This window comes from Accipiter gentilis, chromosome 32, assembly GCF_929443795.1.
Source record: "Accipiter gentilis chromosome 32, bAccGen1.1, whole genome shotgun sequence".
Classification (NCBI taxonomy): domain Eukaryota; kingdom Metazoa; phylum Chordata; class Aves; order Accipitriformes; family Accipitridae; genus Astur; species Astur gentilis.
In genome coordinates, this window is record NC_064911.1 from 20,009,015 (window position 1) to 20,034,402 (window position 25,388).

The 25,388-nt window shown below is 40.5% G+C and overlaps 1 protein-coding gene across 4 annotated transcripts in view; it reads left to right on the plus strand.

Moving 5' to 3' along the window:
- Positions 1 to 25,388, plus strand: part of SH3KBP1 (SH3 domain containing kinase binding protein 1) — a 222,135-nt gene that overhangs the window by 13,470 nt on the left and 183,277 nt on the right. For 2 of the 4 annotated variants that reach the window (XM_049834875.1, XM_049834876.1), the window contains exon 2: positions 12,697 to 12,854. The exons of 1 other annotated variant lie outside the window; for it this stretch is intronic. In XM_049834875.1, coding sequence (XP_049690832.1) covers positions 12,697 to 12,854 — 158 coding nt within the window. The remainder of the gene's footprint in view (positions 1 to 12,696; positions 12,855 to 25,388) is intronic. One more of the 4 variants, XM_049834877.1, reaches the window with a different exon arrangement.

Here is a 25,388-nt window from a genome sequence, read left to right on the forward strand (position 1 = left end):
GTGGCTAAGATGCAGAGTAGTATGTCCTATTCTCCCCATCCTCCTCCTGTGCAAAAGGGTTACTACTTTTGGCAAAGACGGCAGTGATAGTAACAGCTTAGGCATCTATAGTGAAAACCTCCAAGCTCCTCTGAGATCATATTCATAATTACGCTCATGCTTCTAGTCTGGTTTTAATGAGACTAGGTGAATGCTACTGCTGTAGAAGTTCTGAAGTTTTAATGATTAAACGCTATGCAGTACACAATATGAAGATTGTGAACAAGTTGTTGACCACAACCTCTTCTCATGTTCCTGGGAGTTAAATGATGGTACATCATATCACTGAAAAGGTAATTGTTCCCTGGCTTTCAATTTTTTATTTATTTATTTGACCTTCCACCTCAGTGCCTATCCATCAAAATCTACAAATGTTATCAAGGCAGCTTGGGGACTAGAATCATGTGGCACTTATACTGGACTAGTACTTCTGAGTAATCTTCAACAGCAGTTACTTTCACGGCATCAGCTTTTCTATCCTGCTTCCTTTTTTTGTTGATACATTAATTTGGTAGCAATTCTTATGAATTTAGCCAAATGGTAATTTTATATATAGTTTTAGCTATATTTACCTATAAGTAATCTTCTTCCTTTTTGCTCTGAAGAAGTAACTAATATCCTTCCTAGCTTCTCAGTTGTCTGAGAATGTGATTTAGAAACTGCAAAAGTAGCATTACTTACAAGTTTTTATGAATTTATATAGTTTGTCAAATGGGAATTATTTGTCTTTGCTTAGCTTAAGTTACAGTCCTCTTCTCCTTTCCTATTTATCTCAGCAATGGGTATAATCCATATACTTTTCAGAACTTTGAATTATTTTTATGGATTTTGGAGGAGGCAGGAACTCATGTTAAGATGATGTTAAATGTTTCCCTCTGAATCTAATGTCTTCCATGTCTTCTGGATGGCTTCTTGTGTGCATTAGTATCTGAGGGGAAGATCAATGTTGGAACAAGTGAACCAACTCTCAAGACAGTTTTGCCTCTAAGAGGCACTGTATTACTGCAGTTACAGGTTAACGCAATGCGCATTGTCTATGAACTTGATGACCATGTGAATCAAAAGTAAGTTTGTTTGTGAATGCAGTATACTGGGAGCATCTGCTGTTGTTGAGAGGTACTTTGGTTGATAGAACCAATGAATTACAGTAAAATTAATCTCTTTCAGTAGCAACAGTCTTGATTCTAGCAGTTTGTTGTCTGAAGCAGAAGGACCGCTTTGGCCTGCAGGAAGAGATTAATTAATTCGTGGAATACAGGTGCTTCCTAGACCGCTAGTCACATGAATGCTGAATATTATCTATGCAATCTCCTTCTTTCAAAAGAGTTAAGGAGACTTGGCCCAATAAAATCTAACATGTATTGTTGGATCCAAAGTGGCATATAAGGGAGCCTTTGGCAATACAGATATAACTGCTGCCATTTAGAACTACCACAATGATCTTTTCTTTCCTTGCTTACTCCATAGTTGTGTGAACATCTCTGATGACCAGATGTGCTTTGGCATATTGTTTAAAAAGTTTGTATCAGAGATAGGAGTGTGATATAATAAATTCAGTGAGAGGCAACTACTGTGATAGGCCTAAGAAAAGCTTAACAAATTCATAATGTTTATTAGAAGTACCTGCCTGAATTTGTTTACCACAGAATTGCTATGAGATGCGTATTTTATATGGAAACACGCCACGTATATACAGAAATACAAATGCACTGACTTCCTGTTCTTCTTTAACTGTAAATGCAAGATTTTTGTGACGAATTGTGGTCATACCAAATGCCTCAGCTGGAATATAAAGTATTTCTTGTCCTGCTGGGCGAATTCCACTAGAATAACTTGGTGTTTGTGTTTTTTTAAAAGCTGGAACCAAGCATACCTATCCCCCTTTGAAAACCAGAAAACTAGCTCTCCTCTTTTCCTGGAGGACAGCTCGGGCGTTATGTCAGACAGCTGGAGTGGCTTCAGCTCTGCTGCTGCCCAGAGAAGAGTCACATCAGGACAGCCCTAGGCCAAGCGCTCACTCTGTCCTCCAAATTAGGTTTGTGTTGGGGTCCTCTGCACAGCTCCTCTGCTTCTGTGCCTGCGTGTGTGCATACGCGTGAATGCTTCCCATCTGTGCAAAGTGCTCCACGGCTGCCTACTGGGTTTCCAACGAGTGTGCAAGTTGGGTGGAGAGCATTTGTGGCCTGTGGGAGGGACTGGGACGACAACATAAAGAGGTCCACGTGCAGTATGACTTCGGTCGCCCCTTCTGTGACAGCACTGCTCTTTGCCGGAGTGATTCAGTGAAGATGCTATTCTAGGACTGTGACCTTTAGCTCCCCCCCCCCCATTGTTTTCGAAAGGGAAATAGGAAAATATAATGTAAACTGAAAGCTGTTGTCTTAGCAGAGGAGCTGCTGTTTATCATGTACCATGGATTTAACCTCTTGAAGATTGAATAGTACAGGTTTTCCTTCTGCTACTGGTTTCTCCTCCCTCTTGAGCTTTTCTTTTTCATGAAGCTGAATCCTTGCAAATAATTTTAACAGTGTATTATTCCTGATAGTAAGTGTTGCAAAAAGAAAAAATGTTTAAAAATGGAGAAAATTTGGAATTAATTTTTCAAGAAAACTATGGTTCTTCAATAATTGCATGCAATCAAGCAGATACAAAATGTTTAAGTCATTTTTTCTGCCACAGACGTGCTACAAAACTAAGAGCTTATGCTTTCTTAAAAATCCCAGTTGCAATCTACATTTAAACAGTAAAGTTAGTGTTTTTTTATTATTATTATTATTATTATTATTTTAGTGGGTTTTGTGTGCCTTTCAGAGGTAGTACACAGCAATGGGCATTTCCGTTTTGGTAGAGTGATGCCTCAAAGGGCTATTCAGTGGCTCCTTCATCTAGAATTATAAAGTGTGAGGACATTGAGAGAGTTGAGTCCTTACAAACTACAGATGATTTTGTTCTGTGGTAGAAGAGCACTCTCAACTCTTCCTCCTTCCCAGATGCTAACAAGCATTTAGTTATAATCATAGAGAAGTTATAGCATGATGCCTGCAATAGCTGTGATGGTTTTGGATAGGAAGGACTTTTGGAGCCCCAGATGGGCATTCAGTGGTTACACCAGTGCATTACCCTTTCATCAGTGCTGTGCCAACTGTAGTAAATCCTGCCAGACCATATGTGAATCTATCTCCCTCCTCTTCCCTCAAACATATCTGTACCACAGCATCCCACATGTGATCGGCCTGCCAGCTGCTCAGTGTTCCTAGAGTCCAGAAAACAATGGCCTTCTAGGTCATATTTGGTCTTCAGGCCTTCTGGCCTTCCAGGTCTAGGCTAGGAAACCAGCACTATTTAATGTAACTTAGTTTGGTGCTTGGTTTGGTTTTTTTTTTGTTTGAGTTCAGAATGTAAGTCATGCTTTGTCATTTGGTCTAATAAAAGATACTGATTTTTTTCCCTCCTGGTGGCTCCTAATGTTCTACTAAGAATTTTATTGCAACCTGTTTTACAGCAAAAATACTGATTATTTTTTTTTTTGTAAACTATGCCCAGAAGCACTAAAAAAGCGCATAGTATGTTCACCAGTTTTTACCTAGGTCTTTCAAACAGAACAGCACATTTGAAGTAAGACCTTGTCTAGCAAGTTTTGAGGCAGGTGGAATTTGATGGCCAGATTGTTAACCTGTTATAAAATGTACTTATAATGAAAATATTGATAAACTATTAAGTATTTGCTACCAAATGAATCTTTGTAACTGTTTTATAAGGGAAATATGGTGTTACAGAAAGGCAACCCATTCCAACTTCTTGATTAATAGGTTTTGATAATTGGATCGATTTACTGTAGTAGGTGGTAGAGAATATGAAGCCTACTGTAGTCACTGAGACCTTCCTGTAGAGGCTTACGCAGAGCGTGACATAAACGTAGGACTGTTATGTGATGCCTGTCCATGCCGTTAAGTCTTTGTTACTTCTGAACGGTTATCTTTATGCAAAAGAGAAAAGCTCTGTTGCATTCTCTTCTCTGGACATGTAATTTGAACTTTAAATTAAAGCTTTAGTGTAGAAGATTTGAAGGTAGTTTGTCTAGTTTCAGTTCTGTTTTTTTGGGGGTAAACCAATGCAACATGTGTGTTTATCGTTCACATGAATTTGAGTGACTAACAAAAGTGAAAACATAAAACTTAGAGTGGAGAAGCTAGTAACTCTTTGACTGCCATGTCTAACTGTATATACTAGTTTTAAGGTCTGCTTTTGTGTGTGAAACCGCGCTGCTGCAGAACGTGGTGTTGCCATATGGATGCTGTTACTTGGGTGGAATAGTGCCAAAGACGTTAGTAACGTTTCCATTGTGCCTACACGCTTCAGATGTCACCAGGAGCTGATTTAATAACATAGTTTTTGTTGCACAGTAGCAAATCTTTGTTTCTTTTCTTGATTCATTTCTTGCTTGGAAAGACACTGTGTACAGTAATTGAAAATAGCATAAACTGAGACACTTCTGTCTTTAAATATTGGTGGCATTATTAAAGAAATGCTTATTCTGACTAGGTCAGTTTTAAGAGATTAGATTTTACTTGTAATTTAAAATGTGACAAGGAATCAAACTAATCAATAGGAAAAATGTTTATAATTGTCAACAAGATAATTTCTTGTATATATGTAAGACTAATTTGGGGAATGAAAGGTGGGAACAGTTGAAGTTTTAATCAACATTTTTTTTTCCAGATATGCTTATTTTAAATATAGCTGAGAGGTTACATTTCAATTCCTGGTTCATACCATTAACATTTCAAATTTTGTATTTTAAACCCAAACTACTAAGCATTAAATTAAAAAAGTCTTTGTCCCTGACATTGCAGTAATGAGTTGTACTGTGCCAGTCTCCAGCAGGGTTGGTAATAACTAGCTTTGATTGTGTTTCATGAGTTTTTATGTTACAATTTGGATTGATGGTAATATAAGGCTGGGAGCAGCTGATTGTGTTGGCATGAGAATGAACATTGCCCTTTTAGATAAAAATAAGTTGAATAGCTTTTGATATTGGATTTTATTCTTAACATGAAAAATGCCTTCTTCCAACAGAAAGAGTCTAATAGCTAGCGTTTGCAAGCTGGGGTATGTTTGACCTTCAGGCATCATGGCTTACAATATTTTGAAGAAAAACGCACCAAAAAGAGAAGCCAGATCTGTTTGCCCCAATTTTCCCCGTTTTATTTTGCTTTTGGCTGAAAAGGGATTTGGGTTTTGGCTGTTAATGTAACAAGCTGTTTACCTTGGCAGAGCTGGGCCTAAGACCAGCCTTTGTTGGTTAACAAATAAAATTGGTTTGAGCTCACTGTCCATGGAGTGTTTTCTCACATCATAAAGCATTGTGCAAACTGGGGCACTGTTTTAGTCCAGTTCCTGAGGAGAAATCCAGCACAGAACTTCCAGAATGAGGTATGTTGTACTTGGAGATGTGGAGCAAAACTCAGATCCACTTTTTTCTAGCGTATGTGGATCAGGGTTGTCTCTAGTATCAGTCCAGCTTCCATGAAAATGAGGTTGATTTAAAAATTGCAACTGGATGGACCTATAAATTATAAAGCACTTTTAGACTGTTCTATGCTCTGCAAGCTTCGGTAGTGTGATAAATGAGAATTTTGAGTGATCTCAGAAGTACGTTCCCAGCAGTTTGTCACAAATCTGCGCATTTGTTAGGTGTGCTTATTCCTCTTTCCAAACTTGCTCTTGGTTTCCTTTGAAGGGTTTATAAACATCTTGATTGTGTGGTCCATTTTTGGTGACTTATGTGTCTCTGACAGCTTACACAGACTTAAGCTATAGTAATCAAATTCTCTGAGAGGAGACGGCTTTTAAAAATATTTATATGTGTTTTTTAATAAGTGGAAACTTACAGACAGGGAAGACCCTGCACTGTAAAGGGTTTTTCTGTTTGTTTAATCAAACTTCCACTAAAACAAAGGTGATTGAACAGCTGCAGCTGCCTGTATGTGAATTGGTGCAAGGCAGACAAACTTCAGGGACATAACTCCAGTGCCTCCAGCCTACCCAAGCAGCTGTAGAGTCAACTCAGCAGCCCTGTTCAACCTTTTGGTCTCTCCTCATCAGAAAGAGAACATAATAAGAAAACAAAACTGTCAAGAATCATGTCAGTTCTACAGCCTTCTACAGCCTTCTTAGGGAAAAACTGCAAGCACAGCAACAGGCACTTAAAAGTCTTTTAAAACATAAGACTTAGCGTGAGAGTTGTTTGCCTTCCTTCAGTATGTCTTGCTGCAGTCTGAATGTTGAGGAGTGTTTGAAGAATCAGCAGGTGGAGCCAGCCCGAATCCCTGCTCCATTGCCATCTCCCCCTTACAGGTCTCTAACCACCTCCTGGTTTCTTAGGGAGAACTCAGAGCAAAGCAGTATGTAATTGCATCCACAGCAAAATGGGAGTAGGATTTAAAAGCTTCCTAAGTAGGGAGGAGAAATGACTTGGCATGTACAAAAAGCAATGTGTAAGCTTTGAGTCCTGAGAGCAAGTGCATCCTAATAGGCTGCTTAAAAATGAAGGATACAGGGCCTTGCTCTCAAAAGATCTTTCAGGGGGTTCAACCAAATTGGAAATACCCTGCCAAATAGTCTGAACTTTGCTTTTTTTTGGGCCTGAGTGCTGTTGTGTTCTGTGGAGATAGGAATTTTCATTGGTGTGAGACTTGAAGTAAGTGTGTGTACCTTGGTGCTGCGACCTGAATCCAGTAGTCTTTGGAGAGCTATCATGTAAATACAACTTCTGAACCACTCTTAGTGGTTACTTCAGGGTAAAGTATGCATATGTGGATAATAACAGTGCTATTTTGGGGGGCTTTAGTTCATATTTTAGAAATATGCCTCCTTTTTTTGGTATTTTCCCTAACTGGAATGGTTAGTTCAAGTTCAACAGATTCTCTGGTTTGTGAAGCACTTGGCACCGAAGGGGTCCAGAGACTCCGCCAAAGGTGGCGTGGCATGGCTTGGTAGTTGTGGTGGTATGCTGCGGGGCAGCTAGGTTTGTTTTAAAATTGGTTGGATGGTTGAGCTCAAAGGGTTGGGCTTTCCAGATCTTCTCCAAGTCCCTGAGGCTTCAAAAGCCCAACCCCTTAACTTTCCTGAATGAAGGGCAGACAGAGTCTGTGCCTCTTGGAGTGGGATTGGAGACACCCAGAATGGCAAGTCTGGAAGCCTGAAGTTTATAACATCTGACACTGGGAGGAAGGCTCCTGCGTCACCTCGAGATCTGCAGTTACAGAACAGATTCATTGCTCTCATAGGTGCTGAGGGCCTGGGTGCTCCATCTAGTGAAGCACCCAAGCTGGCTAAATCTGAGCCATGCAGGAGTACCAGGAAAAAAATGGCAAGTGGTAATAGTAGGGAAATTCCCTGCTGTGGGGGGTGGAGACTCTGATCTGCTGACCTGACCTGTCATCTAGGGAGGCTTGTTGCTTGCCAGGGCCTTGGATCTGGAACATTGTGGAAAGACTGCCAAGGCTTGACTGGCCCTCAGACTGCTATCCCCTGCTGCTCTTCCATGTAGGCTTCAATCATATTGCCAGGAGTGGTCTGGAAATTATCAGTTGTGACTATATGCCTCTGGGGTGATGGTCAAGGACACGGGAGCCTGGGTGTTTTTTTCATTGATCTTTATGGTGAGAGGGAAGGGTGTGAGGGTGAGTGGACGGATCCTGTGGGTAACAGCTGGTTACATAGCTGGTGTCAGCAGCAGAGTTTTAGTTTTATTATCATGAGACCGTCTTTGAGGATTGCTTGGAAAAGATAGGATCTGCCTAAGTAGGGCAAAAGTATCTTTGCTAACAGGCTGGCGAACAAGGTGAGGAGAGCTTGGAAATAGTAATGACGGGGGAGGGAGAGGATGACCAACAATCTTATGAGGAAGCAGTGGTCTGGGTTGGCAAACAAAAAAAGGCAGGATTGCAACCCTGGACTTGAAGAGGGAAGACTTTGGTCTGTTCAGGGCTCTGCTTGGAAGAATCCCACTGGAGACAGTTGTGGAGAAAAGAGGGATCCAGGTGAGCTGGTTGGTTTTCAGAGATCACCTTCTCCAAGATCAATGGTGGTCCATCTGACAAGCAGGAAAACCAGCAGAGGTGGTAGGATGCCTTCATGAATGAAGAAGGAGCACCTGACAAAAATCAAATGTAAAGAGTACAGGAGGTGACAGCAGGGAGAAGTGACCTGGGAAAAAGGTAGAGAGAATGTCTGTGTGTGCAGGGATGGGGTTAGGAAAGCCAAAGCCCACCTGGAGTTTAATGTGGTGAGGGATGTTGTGGGTTAACCCCAGTGGGCAGCTCAGCCGCACACAGCTCCCCCACAGAGGGATGGAGAAGATAATTGAAAGGGTAAAAGTGAGAAAACTTGTGGGTTGAGATAGACAGTTTAATAGGCAAAGCAAATGCTGCACGTGCAACCAAAGCAAAATAAGAAATTCTCTACTCTCCATTAGCAGGCAGGTGTTCAGCCATCTCCAGGAAAGCAGGGCTTCATCAAACGTATCGGTGACTTGGGAAGACAAACACCATAACTCCAAATGTACCCCCTTCCTCCCCCAGCTTTATATGCTGAGCATGACATCATATGGTCTGGAATATCCTTTGGGTCAGTTGGGGTCAGCATTCCCAGCTGTGTCCCCTCCAGCTTCTCGTGCACCCCCAGCCTACTTCCTGTTGGGGCACCATGACAAACAGCAAAGACCTTGAGGCTGTGTAAGCACCCTTCAGGAACAGCTAAAACATCTGGGTGTTATCAACACTGTTTTGGTCACAAATACAAAACATAGCACTATGCGAGCTGCTATGAAGAAAATTACCTTTATCCCAGCCAAAATCAGTACAGATGTGAAAGGCAACAAGAAAAGTTTTTATGGGTGCATGAGCAGCAAGAGGAAGACTAGGAAAAGTGTGGTCCTCCTGCTGAATGGGAATGAGGGCCTGTCACAGAGGTACTTAATGCTTTACTCACCTCAGTCCTTATATCGTAATTCTGGCCTTCAGCCATCCTAGGCCCCCGAAACCAGTAGGAAAGTCCAAGGCAAGGCAGACCTACACTCAGTGGAGGAGAATCAGGTTAGGGAATATTTAAACAAACTGGACATGTGCAAGGCCATGGCCCTGTTGAGGTATGGGCCGAGGGAGGTAACTGATATTCAGAAGCCACTCTTGATAGTCTTTGAAAGGTCATTGTGATCGGGAGAGTTTCCTTAAGACTGGAAGAAAGCAAATCTAACTCCTGTCTTCAGGGAGAGCAAGAAACCTTCCTTTTGTGGAGAACTACAGGCTGGTCAGCCTCATGTTGACCCCTTGGAAGGTGATGGAACTAATAATCCTGGAAGCCATTTCCAAACATATGAAGGAGAAGCAGCTGGTTGGGAGTAGTCAGCATGGATTTATGAAGGGGCAGTCATTCTGACCAATCTGTTAGTCTTCTGCAATGAGATGGCTGACTTGGTGGAGGAGGGGAGGGCAGTGGATGCTGTTTATGTTGACTTCAGCAAAGCTTTTGATGCTGTCTGCCACGTCATCCTCGCTGACAAACTGATGAAGGTAAGTGGACAATGAGGTGGATTGAGAAGTGGCTGAAGTGCCAGGCTCAAAGGGTTGTGATCGGCAGCACGAGGTCCAGCTGAAGGCCGGTGGCTGGCAGTGTGCTGCAGGGGCAGATGACGGGACTGATGCTGCTCAGCCTCTTTGCTAATGACCTGGATGACAGGGCAGCGTGGACGCTCAGCAAGTTGGCAGGTGATGCAAAACTGGAAGAGTATTTGACACGCTAGAGGGTCGTGCTGCCATTCAGAGAGGCCTCGTCAGTCTGGAGAAGTGGGCTGGCAGGATCTTCCTGAACACGGAGAAATGCCAAGTCCTGCACCCGGAGAGGAATACCCCGCGTTTGAGTGGCTGGCAAGCAGCTTTGGCGAGAAAGACCCCAGGGATCCTGGTGGACACCAAGTAGGCCCTGAGGCAGCAACGTGTGCTTGCGGCAAAGGCAGCTCCTAGCTTTGCGGGCTGCGTTAGGCGGAGGATTGTCAGGAGGCAGGTGGAGAGAGGTGATCCTTCTCCTCTTCTCCTTTCTGGTGAGGCGCATGTGGAGCACTGTGTCCGGTTCTGGGTTCTCCCGTACGAGAGAGAGGTGGAGATACTGGAGCAAGTCCAGTGAAGGGCCATGAAGAGGGTTGAGGGATTGGGGTATGTGACACCTGAGGAGAGTCTGAGCGAGATGGGACTGTTTAGGCTGGAGAAGAGAAGGCTCGGGGTGGTGTTATCAATGTGTCTGAATACGTGCTGTGGTGGAGTAAAGAAAGCAGAGCCAGACTTGTCTTGGCAGTAGACAGTGAAAGGAGGAGAGGCAATGGGCACAAACTGAAATCCAGGAAAATCCATTTAAACATAAGAAAACCTTCTTAATCTTAAGGGTGATCAAACACTGGTATTTCCATCATTTGTGATATTAAAAATATGCTGTATAAGGCCCTGAGCAATCTGTGCTTTATCTATCTCTGCTTTGAATAAGGGGGTTTGGTCTACAGAGGTGCCTTCCAACCTCAAATGTTGTGTGATTTGGGTAATGGTTGTACTCTACTTGCAAGCTGATAGTAAATAGAGTAGCACCAGGGGCTGTCCTGGGATCTCTTCTGTTTAACACCTTTATCAATTACTGGAGAGGGCAGTGGAGTGCACTCTTCCTCAAGTCTGTGGTTGGTACAAATTGGTAGAACAGTTCATGTGCTAAAGAGTGGGGGGACCTGAGGCTAGAGGAACTCTGATTGTCTAGGTTGGGGAAGAGAAAATGGGAGGTCCTAACAGCAGCCTTACAATACCTACAAGGAGGTTATCAAGAAGATGTAGTCAGGCTCTTCACAGCAGTGCGTGGTGGGAGAAGACCAATGGGTGTAAATCGACACAAGAAAGGTTCCAATGGATGGTAGAGAGAAAACTTTTTTCCCAGTCTAGCAGGGGAGCAGGTTCCCCTGCATGCCCTACCTCTGTCCTTGGAGATTTTGAAGACCCATGTGGGCAAAGCCCTGAGCAACCTGGTTTGACCTCAGAGCTGGTCCTGCTTTGAACAGGAAGCTAAGCTAGAGACCTGAGGTCCTCCTGGCCTGAATGAGTCTGATTTTTCAGTTAACTTTCAGAGGTAAATGTTTCAAGTTCTGTTTGCATGTCAGCTTGTAATGTGTGGGGCCACTCTTTCTCTTTTGCTGTTCATTATGTAGTTTAGCAGGCCTCTTGTGATCTAGTTTTATAATGGTTTTGGGCTTCAAAGAGGAAGCAATAGATGAATATTATCAGCCATAGCCTTCTGTCTGGGATGTATCCGAAAGTCAGAACACCCTGTTAGCTATGACTTGCAGGCTCTGGGGGAGGGAGGGAGATGTTCAGCATTGTGACTGTGTCACATTTTGGGGGTGGAGAGGAATAACTCTTTTTTTCCTGTCATCTTAATTCGATTTAGTTTGCAGGCTTGTTATTTAGGCAGAACCTTTTTGCTGTTTGTGGTGTAATGGTTAGCTTTGCTCTGTGAGCTGTATTGCCTGTTTGCAGGCCGCATCTTGCAGGTTTTACATAGCACCGTCATTTCTGCAGAAAGCAGATGCCTATTACTAGTTCCCATTTTGTTGTTTCGATGGTTGAAGTGCTAAGTGTTTGGTGGAACATCCTGGGGCATGATTTTCCACTGAAGAACACAGGAGTAAGGCTTTACAAATATGGCTATCCTTGACATTGCCAATCTGGCTTCTCCTAGTAGTTATTTGATGAACCACTAGATACAACTATGGCTTCCATATTTGAATACTCCAGGTCTATTATTTTTGATTCTCCAAGAGTTTTTCTATCTTTATGACTTCCTTAATTCTCTACAGAGACTTTGTTGTGCGTATGGTTTCGAGGGATGGGGAGTCCTCCCAGGTAGAGACAAAGATACACCATATAATGGTAGCAAGCTTATAATGCACCTCTGCCTGATAACAGACATTCAGAGCAGTAGGAGTGTTTTATCTTCAGATCCTCTGATGCATAATCTCAAGTGAAAGTAAATTTTTCTCCCTTTGGTGAAGCCCCGCAAAAACATGTTCATGCAGCAAAGCTTTGTATTTCTGTATAAACAGCAGTGAAACTCAGCCTGATGCAAAAATACTTTTTAAATACTCTTTAGGTTAATAGTGATTTATTTAGCAAAGTGGGTGCAGTGGCTTGGGATGCTTATGAATTTGAGAACCTTTCCAGAAATAAAATGCCTTACAAGTCCTATGAACAAAAGTTAAATGTTGTCCAAGAAATAAAAATAAACTTTGTAATGCTTCTGGAGTAGATAATGCTGAAGCATCACAAATTGATTTCCTTTAATCAGTAAAGAAAAATGCATGCCATTTGTTGCCCCAACCATGATGGGCATTCCTGTGGTTTTTCTTTTTTTTTTTCTTTCTTTTTTTTTCTTTGGCCTCTCTCATAGTAGTTTCCCACAAAATGTTACTATTACATGTTGCCAATTTGATATGCTCTCTTGTTTAAGCTGTATATATTACTTTCACTGAAAATATATAATTGGATTGCTGTTTTCTTATTCCTTTCAAAGGGCTGGAGACTTAAATGTAGTCAATAACTGTGCATATGTGTGTTTGTCTTTTAGTGGAGGCGATAGTGGAGTTTGACTACAAAGCTCAACATGATGATGAGCTGACGATCACTGTAGGTGACATAATCACCAATATCAAGAAAGATGATGGAGGCTGGTGGGAAGGACAGCTCAAAGGCAGAAGAGGTTTGTTCCCTGACAACTTTGTAAGAGTGAGTACAAAGTGGAACTGTTCTTGTGTTGTGTGTATACGTTTTGTGTACTGTGCTGTTGAGGCTAAATATCAGCCTTTATATCATAATCATATCCAAACCCATAATGTATTGCAATACAATGTTCTACTGAGGCTATGTTACAAATAAAAGATTACTTTCTTTGCAAAGACAGTGTAGTTTTGATACCTTGAAAATAAAAGTAGCTACCCATACATTTCTCTGCCTTTCAGTGATTATGTTTGACTGTGTGGTCTGGGAAAGAAGTGATTATTCTATAACAACTTACATGTCATGGCATTTGCAATATTTTCTCTTCTCTGTAACTGCTACTTCTTCTCCAGAGTGCTTTCTTAGGTTTTACAGAAGCTTATTGTGAATACTTACCTGGTAAACTAGTTGAGAATAATTCAAGTGGATTTTTCCAAACGGTTGCCTATAAAAACTTAAAAATAACAAAACAAAAAAATCATTACTTTTTCTTTCATGTAATGTACCAAATAACTTGCAATAATACTGGTTTTAGGAAAGCCAATCAAAGTTTTAGAAATATGTATCTTTTTTACTGGGCACCTGTGTGTGCATGCATATGTCTGCACATATGAGACTTTTAGTACCTCTGGGCCTCCTTGAGTTGTCATTGCAGACCTAAGCTGTTAGTTTCTATAAACCTCCATAAACTTGATTTTCTGCTGTGGAAAAGAGGGCAAGAACTACAACAATAAATTAAATAAATAGGTTTTATGTTAATCTGTTACTACAGCTTCAGATGATCTTTGTGATTTTTCCCTTTCCAAGGGTATTAAGTAGCTTTTTTTTTTCTTCTTCAAACTGTGTCAGCCTGTTGTTCGTTTAGACGTATGCACATAATGAAGTAATTTCATTTTACATCAATAATGCTGCACGTGTCGAGGTAATTTGGGGAAGTCATTCAGTGGCAAACTTAGGGAGCCTGTAGTGGGAGGGGATGCTGGAGCCTCAGGTGTTCCTGTGGAGGCAAACGTACTCACGTCCTGATCCTCGTTCTTGTCATTGCCGAGAAGAAAGATCAGCTCTGTGTCTGTCAGGCATCAATGATTAGGAGGAAGTAACAGCCTCAACGAGATGAAAGGGAATGGAGGAGGAAAATGGATACCCTGTTTCTTGTTAACCTCTGAAAATCTGTACATTGGGGCAGGGGGAAGAAACTATTTTGGGACTTGTGCATTGATAATATTTTTCTGCTTGAACTCTGATGAACTGTGAAGTTCTGTGGGACAAAAACAGACTTCCTCTAAGCTTTCTCCTGGCTGATGTTTGAAATCTGCTGCTGATTTTAAGAGGTGTTGGATTTAGTGTTCTAAATAAATGCGGCCTATGAATTTCTGTTATGAATATATCATAATCTAAGTATGAAGGTTTGCAAGTTCCTCTCCTTAGTACCTAATTTTAAGGCCTCTTCTTTCCCAAATGACTTCAAACTGTGGCATCCTGTCACATAATTGAAATATAAATAGCTTTTTCTCAATAGAAAGTTCTAAACCAACAATAAATGGTTTGGATTTTGTGTTCTTGTAAAACATCCCTACCTGGTCTTTGCACTCCCCCCCCCCCCCCCCCCCCCCCTTTTTTTTTTTTTCTTTAAGATCAACATCCAGGGCTGTTTTCTAAAGAACTAAAAACCACATTAAATTCTTCCTCATCCTCAACTTGAACGCAAAGTGAATATGCTTTTCGTAGTTGAGCATTCCCTCTCTAAATTAGGTAATGTGGAGTGGAGGATACAAACTTTCTAAAAATACAGTTAGTGAACATCTTGAATGAAAACCTTTATTTTTCTTCAGTTTTCCTGTGTAAATCTCCTTGTATCTGGAGAGCTATATAAAATGTAACAGCAGTCCCAGGAGAAAGTTTGTTGAGCGTAATCATTCTGTCCACTAAGATTATAGGTAATTGTAAATCTTTCTCTTTCAGTTATGGAAAATTTTTTAACGAGGGCATGCAGAGTTGAGCTCACCAGCAATCAATTCATGCCCCATTGCTATTCTGTTGTGTCAGCAAGGTAACTGAGAGGCAGGCAAAAAGTGATGCTACAGATAAGTGGTGGAGTTGAATGCAACTCCAAATTCCCATTGCTTATCAGAATTGGTTGTAAGAGTAGTTACTTAAGAAAGTTACTCGGGAGGTGAAAATCACTAATGAAATTCTTGAGGTGCTTTGCATTCTGCCTTCAAGTGGAGGGAATAATTTCTTACGGAAAAGAGCTTTTCCTTCCTGTGATTTGATTTTCTTTTGAATAAATTCATGATGACATTCCAAAGAAACTGTTGAGTTTTGCAAAAATTGAATGTTTGGGCTGAATCAAAACCACTGAATTAACACAGTAAAGAGGCCTGAGTGGTCTCTGTTAGTGTTTGCGCATAGATTCTGGAAGTGCAGTTTGAAGAGAAAAGAGTTTGGAGGAAAAGATGTACAAATCAGAAATGGAAAAATTAGAGAAAGCAATATACTGGAATGTTTATGAAAAGACATCAATATGAAGTGTTACTTAAGAAAATAATAATAATAAAAAATTTCAAGGGAATACTAGGTTGTGAATGTGGAAGAGACTTTTGGAGTTGCCTGTAGAAAAATTGGGTTTAAATTTCATGGAATTAAATGCAAATTAGGAGACCATTGAAGAGGAGTTGTCTGAAGACAGATGTGAGAAAGAAAGAGGAAAGGGGAGGTAGTGATTATATGTATGCAGCCCATGTGCAGTTATTTTTTTCAGGGGACTTTCACTGTGAAGTTGTATCAGAGGTACTTCCTGTTCTTGAATCTGCAAAACAACTGCTCTGAATTTTTTATATTTTTATACATACAGACACGAAAAAACACAGATTCATACTGTTCTTATGCTCTGCAATTTAATATGCAAGGTGTAACAGAAAAGGTATTTGAAATTTCTTTTCTCTTTCTGTTTTCACTGCCTCTTAGTCTGCAGCTAATGTCACTTGGAAGATTTTGTGGGAGAAGTTTGTCTAAAGATAAGAAAATTCTTTGGTCGCTCATTAAGATCTAATTTACCTCTCTCAGCCTTTGTAGATATCTACTTTTGTTAGAGATACTGCTGCTGAATTTATCATAACAAATGTATGAAACATGTATCTGGTTGTCGTCTTTTTCTGTTTTCTTTCAATTTTTCAGGTAGAGAAATAGAAGTATGAGTGGGGAATTACGTACTGTGTCTGGTTATCTGTTCTACTCAATTATGCAGTTGAAAAAGGGGATGTAGCAGGTGTGACTGCAGTGTTGTTCATTTGCGTGGTATAAAGTTGGTTTTCGATATCTTTCTAGCTTGAAAACTTCAACTTGAAATCAAAAATCCTTACTTTTATAACCAGAAAATAAAGTAAATGTGGATTATTTGTAGTATATTAGGGTTTTTTTTAAATGCCATTAGGAGACAGATGGGAAGCTTTTGATTTTTTTGTGGTCTTATTTTAACAAATTCCTTGTCTAAGTATGCTCTGCAGTGTAAGACTGTTTGTAAGTGTGACAGCATCTGAGACAGTTAGATTTTGCTGATAGCAGAGGAAGATGTAGAAAGCAGGAAACTGTGGTGCAGACCCATGCTTGCTGGTTTTAATTTGCAAAGCCAATTCTATGTGGGATTTGATTGTGTTATACTGGTAAACTGAATTTACTGCATGTGAGAACCTTAAGGCTTGTCTGTGCTCCAGAGGACTTGCCAATATTGCTAGCAGAATTAGGGAGATAATTTTTTTTTTAAAATTGGCAAGAAGTGTAGTGGTATTTATTTTTGAAATTGTGGTGTGTAGCTTGGGTTTTAGAATCCATGAAACAGGACGGGGGCTTTGTGAAACTGTACTGCTGCCTCAGGTCAGAACAGCAACCTGGATTTCTTGTTATACCAGCAGAATACAATCTTTAACTGGTGCAAGTTAGTTGTAGGATGTTAGGGATGTTCATGCTGAATCATAGGTATACGGTGGGGATCCCTATCTGTTGCTGGTAATTTAATTTTCTTCCCTGTATGTTTCTGATCTTCACAACCAGCCAGAGGTTGCAGGGGATTGTGAGTGAAACGCAGGGTGACTCCTTACTGACACCCTTGTGCTTGTTACACGCCCCACACACCCCTACCTGTCCCTGTCAATAAAGCATAAAGAAAGAAATTTACGCTTTCCTAAAACCTTTCATAAGACTGGCCTGTGCATATGCAGGGGCCCTTTACAGCTATAGTTTGGCTCCTGGGAGGGAAAAGAGAATATTCCCCATGTCCCAGAACACTTTGGCTCCTGCAATACTTTCCGCTTCCCCGGCCCTCCAGCTGCTGCTTGGTACCACTGCTGTTGCCCTTCCCTCCTGCTTTGCCACTGCGCTCTCCGATACTGCTGTGCCTGCCTTTGCTTCAGGCCTTGTAAGTTCGTATTGCCTTCACTGCTCTCCTAAGTACTCTGAATACTATTAATTAAGTGACGTCTGGGCCAGCTTTGCCTGAGTAGCCGCTTCTGAAAGTGACGGCATCTGCCGAGGCACTGAAGTTATATGCAGACTAGAGAAAGCAGTGTTATTTTTGTCTGTACCTGAAAAGATAACTTGCTTTATGGGTCAGTGAATTATTACAGAGTTTTTTTACATACTTGGCAGGAATTTGCAATTCAATTACTGAGCTTTTTTGTTGGAAATCTTACTAGAATATTGTCTACGTATTTGTTCTTAGGAAGTGTTTTAGATTGTGGCATCCTAACTGTTACGTCCTCTTGGGAATGAGAGCCAGGAGTACTAGTTTCTTATTCCAGGTTCTGGGTATGGCCATTAAACTTGTTATCCTTGTGGTGAAATACAAGGGAATATAACTGGTGAAAGAAACTTTCAGATAGGTTTCATCATGGGAAAATGTTGTCTCCTTGAGCTTTTGTTTCTGTCAACAGCAATTAAGGTTTTGTGAGGAGAAACATAGCGTCGCTGATGTCGTATTTGTTATTGCTGCTGTTACTACTCTTAAAATGGTGAAAGCAAAACTAACGAAACGAAGTCTTTTTCCCTCTCCCAACCCATCTCCCCCACAAAGACACAGATCCACCAGGATGGTCTTCTACCAGTCAGTAGTCTCTGACACAGCAGCATTGACTCCTCTAAGGGAACTCAGCACAGAGCAGCAGCAGCACTCTGGGCTGTCCTGGATGCCCAAGGCATGATTACAAATAATGTCGCGCCTCAACCTGTTCGTCTGGCTTCAGAGGAGGTGGGGGAGCTCCCGGTGAGGCGGCTGCCCTGGGTGTTTGGCCTGGAAGCAACGTGAGGCTCCCTGGCAGTGACAGAGGCTCTTGCCCATTCCTCGTCACAGGGAACTGGCGATACTCTCAGCCGGATGGGAAGGGTGCCGTGCTCGTCGCGGTCGGCAGAATGGATCCCGTATGTTTGTCGTAGGGGCGAGTGCGGTGTTGGCTGTCCTGTGGTGATCAGATTGTTGGATGTGTTTTGGTGCCAGGTTTTGAGAAAGGGATTACTTTGGGGGGTGGGGTGGGGTGTGGAAAAGAGAGGAAAGAAGGGTTGCTGTTTGGGGCTGTCAGCTGTTGGGCATTTTGTGGGAACCAGCGTGTGAACGTTTGATGAGCTATGCAAAAGTGAGAGGGTTTTGAATACGGGCAGCAGTCATGCAGTGGATGCATGGTAATGCGAAGCTTCAGTTTTAAGGTTTTTATTAGCTTTTAGTGACTAGTACTTTATATTGCAACAAGTGATTAGTGAAAGGTAACCTTCTGAAAAGGCAGTGGCTTAATTGTAATTATGTATTGATAGAGCTGGTGAAAATTTAGCAGTCTGAAAAGAAAATGTATTGCTTTTCATTCTTTAATACACATCATATTTGCTGGTGTTTAAAAAACATAAAAAGAAGTATTCTTATTTACATACACATAATATTGGTTCACTGAGACTTCAGTGTAGGTAGTACAAATTGATATACTTGGGAGTCTCAATTATTTCCTCTTTTTGCTCAAGTTTGTCTTTTGCATTCTTAAGAAAATTTCAGTACAGTATTTCTATTTAAAATAGGCCGTTGGTTAAATTCTAAATAAAAAAAATATAATTTTATGCTAAAATGAAGCTAAACACTACTTTTTCCTTTTTTTTTTTTTTTTTTTTCCCCCCCCTTCTTGAGGCTCCAAGCCCTGAGGAGGAGGAGAACCTAATCAGAGATTGAAACAAAGACCACATGTGCTATCTAAAAGTTATATTTTCAATTATATAACTTCTTTGGAACTGTAATTTCATAATTCTTTAAAGCAGATTCAATTTCTTCAGAACTTATTTATATGCTATTAATTGGAACTGTGTGTTACACAGGGAAGTCAGTGTGGTTTTGGCAATAGCCTCTTAAAGTAGTTTCCATAAGGATTTATAGAAATGGCAGGATTAGATGGTTGATGGCGTTTCTCCAGCCTAGTCCTAAAAGGTTGGGAGGCAAAGAGAAGGTGTTCTGACCTTATACTTTCTCTTCCCTGTTGTCGGTTTCTTTTTTTTTTTTTTTTTTTTTTTTTTCCTGGCAACTTTCCAAGCTCTGGATGTTTTTATTTTCTCTGTAGCTTGTTTATGTGTGGGTGGGTATGTTATAGTAATCCACGTGTTTTGCTCTGATTCATTTTTACACTTGTTCTGGCAATTGTTTTACTGTTGTAGCAGGCTGCTGTGAGAAACTCTTCTCTGTACGTAAAATCTGTAGAGGTGCTTAGCAACATTTGCATACAAATGTCTTGCAGAACATACTTCTACAGTTTTGAATTTACAGAGTACAGCTGTGTATCTGATTTTTCCCAACAGGACCAAAACCCTTGTTAGAATTCTTAAAACAGTAACAGAAAGGACAAGGTCCTAGAAACTGAATTGCAGTTCAGTCCCACTGCTGCTTGAAGCCAACATGAGAGTACTTGTTGGTATTTCCACCTTTCTTGCAATTTAATTATATAGCCCTGAGATGGATTCCCTCAACTTTAGGAAACTTTGATTCTGATGCTTTTAATGTTTGTTTGCAAAAAAAGGGTATAAGATAAAGAGTATTCTGGATGCTTGTGGTGTAACTACAGCATTTAATAATCGTAATTGTGAAGGGTTGTGGTTGCATTCAAGCTTAGTCTGCCAAATATTCCATTTACTCCATTAGAATGATACAACCTGTATCCGGACTACATCTGATTGTCTTTCAGTTTGTATTACTTAAATGTTAAGTAACAGTAACAGTAAGAAAAAATGAAGATGCAAGCAAGCAGGACATGTGGGAAAAAGAATGCTATTGGGGATTGTAAGACTAGCTGTTCTAACTGCTGCTGTCATGACTTAATTATACTGTTTGCTTCTGAATATTCCTGTCCTGATCAAACACTGTACTTTATTAATGGTAAGTACATGTGTGTATGTGGGGGGGGGTTGCTTAGTGGTGTTTATTTTTTTATTTGTTTGGCTTTCCTTTGTTGTTCTGGGGTTTTACTTCTATCTACAGAAGTGCTGTTTTTTTCTGAAGTATCATGTGTAGACCTTCTAACAGCTTTCATGCTTTTATAAAGTGCATATCAACTGGAATGGCAAACTATTTGCATTATTTGCTATTGGAAGTAGTATTTGACTAATTAGATATCTGTATTCAGTGTCTGTAAGTGCTGCAATTCCCTTCTAGAATCTTTTGGGAACTGTTTGGGAAGCTCTCTATTTGGAGACAAAGTCCTTGAAGGGTCCCCCATTTCCTGCCATCACCTAATTATTTACTCTACTGGAATTTCACTGGCACTGTTAGTAAAATTATAATATGACAGAGTATATTAGAGCAGTTTAGGTTTATGATCAGCACATGTTGTTCTCTTCAGAGTTGGAAAGAGACAAGTGTATGTGAGTCTCTTAATCCTCATTTCTTGGCTCTGTTACAGCCATATGAAATATATTATTGTTTATGTAGAGACACTGTAGTCATTCAGTTACCCTTGGAGAAGACAGAGGTGCAAGTAAACTACCATCATGTAATAGGATGACTTATTTACTCACTCTGACTTCAGACTCCTTCAGTGATGGATACTTAGCGCTGACGGTTGTGACGGCAGGTGGTGAGGGATGGAAAGGAAGAAACAAGTAGAGCATACATTTTTAAAAATAACATTGGTACCTCCCACCCGGGGAGAAGGAACAAGGCAAACCTGTCATCTTTACAGAAGGTGGTAATGACTTCTGCTTTTATTAACATTTCCACCCCACCCCACCCCCCCGAATATTGAGAGAAATAAATGCATCACAAGTCATTCAAGACTGTGCAAGGTGTTGAATGTATGTATCTGCCGATTCAGAAAACCTTATTTTCTCCATTTCCCGCTGCATGAGGACTCACTGCACCCTTTGAAAGATTGAGTACTCGTTCTTCCAGAGAACTTGCACCTTCCCAGAGGCTATAGGCCAGTATTATCAAAAACCCTGATTAAAAACACCCTTCCAACAGAAACCATCTCTCAAACAGAAACTTCTTTCATAACTTTTGTGATTGCTTATGGTTACAAGTTCTTGCCATTACTTTGGCTGGTTCATGATAACCAGCTTAGCTAAGCTCTTTAGACATGGTTAGGTGAGTTTAGGCAGTCTGATCTATCCGTCAGTATTTACTTTTTGATTGATAGCACAAAGTAAATGAAACTCCTTTTTATCCTTTTGGTTGAAAATTATTCTCTTCCTGCTTGTAGCCAAGAGCATCGTGTTATCCAGCTTTCCCTTTGCCACCTGTGTTTATCAGCTTTTTGGTTGCTTGAAGGCTTTTTTGTTTTTTGTTCCCTCACCCCTAAGTTTCCTTATCATGCTGCCCCAGCACCCTGCCAGCATGTGAGCAGACTGCCCATCTTACCGCATGTTGCTGTGGTGTTGTCTGCATTATGTGGCCATGGCACTTTAAAGACATGGTTCATACACTGTTGTCAGCCATTGCTGAGTCACTGGCCCAATGAACACCTAGTAACTATAGATAGAAGAAGGTAAGATGCAAATCTTGGTGTTTTCTTTAACTTTCCCCAATGTCCTATGTTTCAGTTTTATTGCACTATCAAGCAGAAAGACAAACTGTAACCTGTGACTCCTTTAAAAGTCCTTCTAAGATGACCTGAGTTATTCTCCTTCCTGGGCTGAATTAGAGAAATATAGATGGAAAAATGCCTGTAGTTCAGAACTACCACATTAACTATCGTCAATAAAAAATATCTAAAATTCACCCACCAAAAAGCTGCATACATGTCTCAGTGCAGCTTTCAGCAAATTTTTTGATGGTTCATTTTTGGTTTAGAGGAGCCTAAATCTAAAATTTACTTGAATATATTCTAGACAATTTGTTTCATGGAAAAAATACTTATAAGTGGAACTACCAGAAATGTACTGCTGCGCATGTACAAAAGGGCATAAGCTCAGTTGTTTTCCTCTGTTCTCACACAGCTTCTTCATTTTGTGACGTTCAGTCAATTCATAATGCTTTGTGATGTACTTTTATCTGTTTACCTTTCTTTGCGGGATTTGTACTTTCAAACCGAAAGCACCTGAAGGCCTGTGGTTGTGAATTTGAGTTGATCAGTTCTCTGGAGCAGGTTGTCACAAATAATGACGGTTAACTCAAAACCAAAAACTGTTTTGGTACTGAAGTTCTGTAAGCGTACAGAATGCTAAAGCTAAACTAAAGTCCTGGTAGGAGTTAGAATTTGTGATAGCTTGCTGTGAGATATCAGCAGTATTTCTCCCTGCAGAAGGAAAGATCATATGTGCTTTGAAACCTCCTTAACTGAACAGCTGAGGGCAAATCCTTTAAAAACTATTATACGGAAATAAATTCCCTATACAAGGAGTTCACTGAAGTTGATGGAATGACTAGGAGGATACAACTGCTTATATGCATCAGTTCTTGAAGGACTGTGTACTGCATTTCATAATCATTAATTGTTCTGCGGTTCTGTGTAGAAAACTTCCCGATTTCTGTATTTTCAGCCCACATGTTTTTAGTGGGTCATTTGAACTTCTGCAACCTTTCAGACAATGTGAAAATTTTTTAGAGAATCTAGGCAAACTGTCTGGTGGACAGCAGAGGAAAATTGTAAGTGGAGGGAGAGGAATGCCTCATTAAACTGTAAAATAAAAGCTCTTTTTTTAATATGTTCCCTTTCAAAATGTTTTCAGCAATACATACAAGTGCATGTAGTAGACATGCATAACGCATGTGTGTGATATGTAGAAATAGATACTAGGTCTAAAACCAAAACATACAAGTTAAGGTAGCAGAAATTATTTTTAAAGGGAGTTTTATTTTACAAAATAGAGAGAAAGAAAGGAAATGTTTTCTCTGGCCTCATTCATTAACTCAAACTTTTTTCCTCCACTAAGCAATTGTATAATGCTCATCTTTTATACCTGAAACAGTTTTTACAAGGAAATAGAGTGTGTGTAGCCCACCCCTCTGAACCTTGGTGACACCTGCAGTGATGGTCTGTAATGCTGACCCCATTCCTTTGTGCTGGGAGTTTTACCTTTTCATTGTTTCCTTAGTGAGTATTCAGATATTTAGAAAAGGGTGATTTTTGGTTTTGATCTCTTTAAAGTGAGTATACTCTACTCCCCAATAGTTGGGGTTTTTTTAAGGTTCATGTGTTTCCATTAGAAGCTGCCCTTCTCTTCCCACTCCCCACCCAGCAGCTTCTGTGTGAGTTTTATTTTCTCATGAAGCTGAAACTGGGCGTACAAGTTACAGGGTTGAAGAACTCCTTCAGGGCTTCCTTGCTCATGCCTGGAGTTACTTACTTGTAGTGTGTTGGTAACCTGCCCCTCCAGTCTCTGTACCATGCCCTTCTGCTGCCAGATTGCAGCTCTGTGACACTGAGCACTGTAAAGAATGAGAGAAAATATTTATTACAGCTGTGTTAAAGAGTGGTGTTTGTTTGAAGACTGGTTATATTAGTGGAGGCTTTCTCGGTCATGCCTTTGAGCCTGTCTGTACTAAAATGAGCTACTCCACTCCTACCATTGAGGAGTGTATGTGGAGGGACAGACAGGGAGGTGGGATTTGAGTTTTAACAACCAACACCACCAGCATTTGCTAATGAGTGCTAACAGATGTATTTGTTTCCTACTGATGTTTTCAGATGTTCATAAAGCGAAAACTAAGATTTACAGGGAGAGGCTAAATTACTATCTCTTACTGGATTGCGTTGTTGGAAAAATTGACTAGGCTCCCAGACTCGGTATCCCTTCATCAGATCTGGCAACAAACAACAAAATTAAAGATAAATACTGGCTACAGGCAATTGTTTTTAGTTAGGGCCAATTAATATTAGCTGGTTAGACTGCTTGAGAGAAAAGGGAAGTTTGCATCATTGGAGCATGATACATCATAGCAGGAGGAGGCCTGAACTTGAAACAGCATTATTACTATTGTACTGCCATTATACTGATACCATCATTTTATTGAACTTCACCTCAAAGTAGTAAGTTTCTGCATTCCTTCTACTCGCAGGGCAATGCACATAAACAGGGGTTGTGAAAAGGTGTCACAAGTAATGATTCGGAGAAAGGATAGAGTGATTGATTACAAGTGCTTTTCTAGGTGTGCAAAAAAATATACATCAATGTAGTAGTAATTGTCCAGTAAAGGTCATTTGGTGCCACCAACAGAGCTCCTTGATTTTTGTGATGTTAACAGTGGCCACTTAAATATTTCTTTTTTTGTTCTGAATGTGTGCACCTTTCAATGGTGTAAATACCATGGTGTGAATATTATCTGCTGCAAAAATACATAGCGTAAGATAATACAAAACCAAATTGTTCTTTGTAACATCATGGATGAGCAGCCTCACTTGCGATAGGAACTTGCATCTCTTTTGCTCTGTCTGTGCCATTGTTCTTTCATGGTTTTGTATAATGTATTACCAGAGAGCTTCTGCTGTGAAGCAGCTATACAGTGAAGCTTTTCTTCAGAGCCATCTAGTAAAACCCCGTACAGCAAGGAAACAGGCTGTACCAGTAAAAGCTCAATCAGTTAAACCAGTTTAGCTAGTTTAATTAAGTCAGTGGTAGGGGCTTCTGCCTGCTCAGTTGCAAATCACACCTGCCAGTTTTCCTGCTCCAGCTATGCTGGCAGAAGTCTGCAAGTAGGTACCATTTTAGGGAATTCCACTCTGGTTGTTTCTAACATATATAGCACATCATTGCAATGTAGTCTGTTCCTTTTTTCCCCTTCGCCTTTTGTATCTTTTTTTTTTTCCCTTCTTTCTAAGGAATTTACAGCTGTGCCTCTTAGTTAAATGTAGGTGCTCTTGGATATAGTTATTAGCCACCTGCCTCTCTACCTGATACATTTGCTGCACTCTTGGAAGAGAGAAGTTTAAGGTTTGAATTCTGTGAGTGGAAGAAACAGAGGGTAGTTAGTATCCAGATTTTATTCTCAAGTGAAAAGGCTAGCATAATGGCAGATGTGTAAGTTATGTAAGATACTATGACAGTATTTAAGATCCAAATAACTACTGCTTTGTCATGAAACACTAGCAT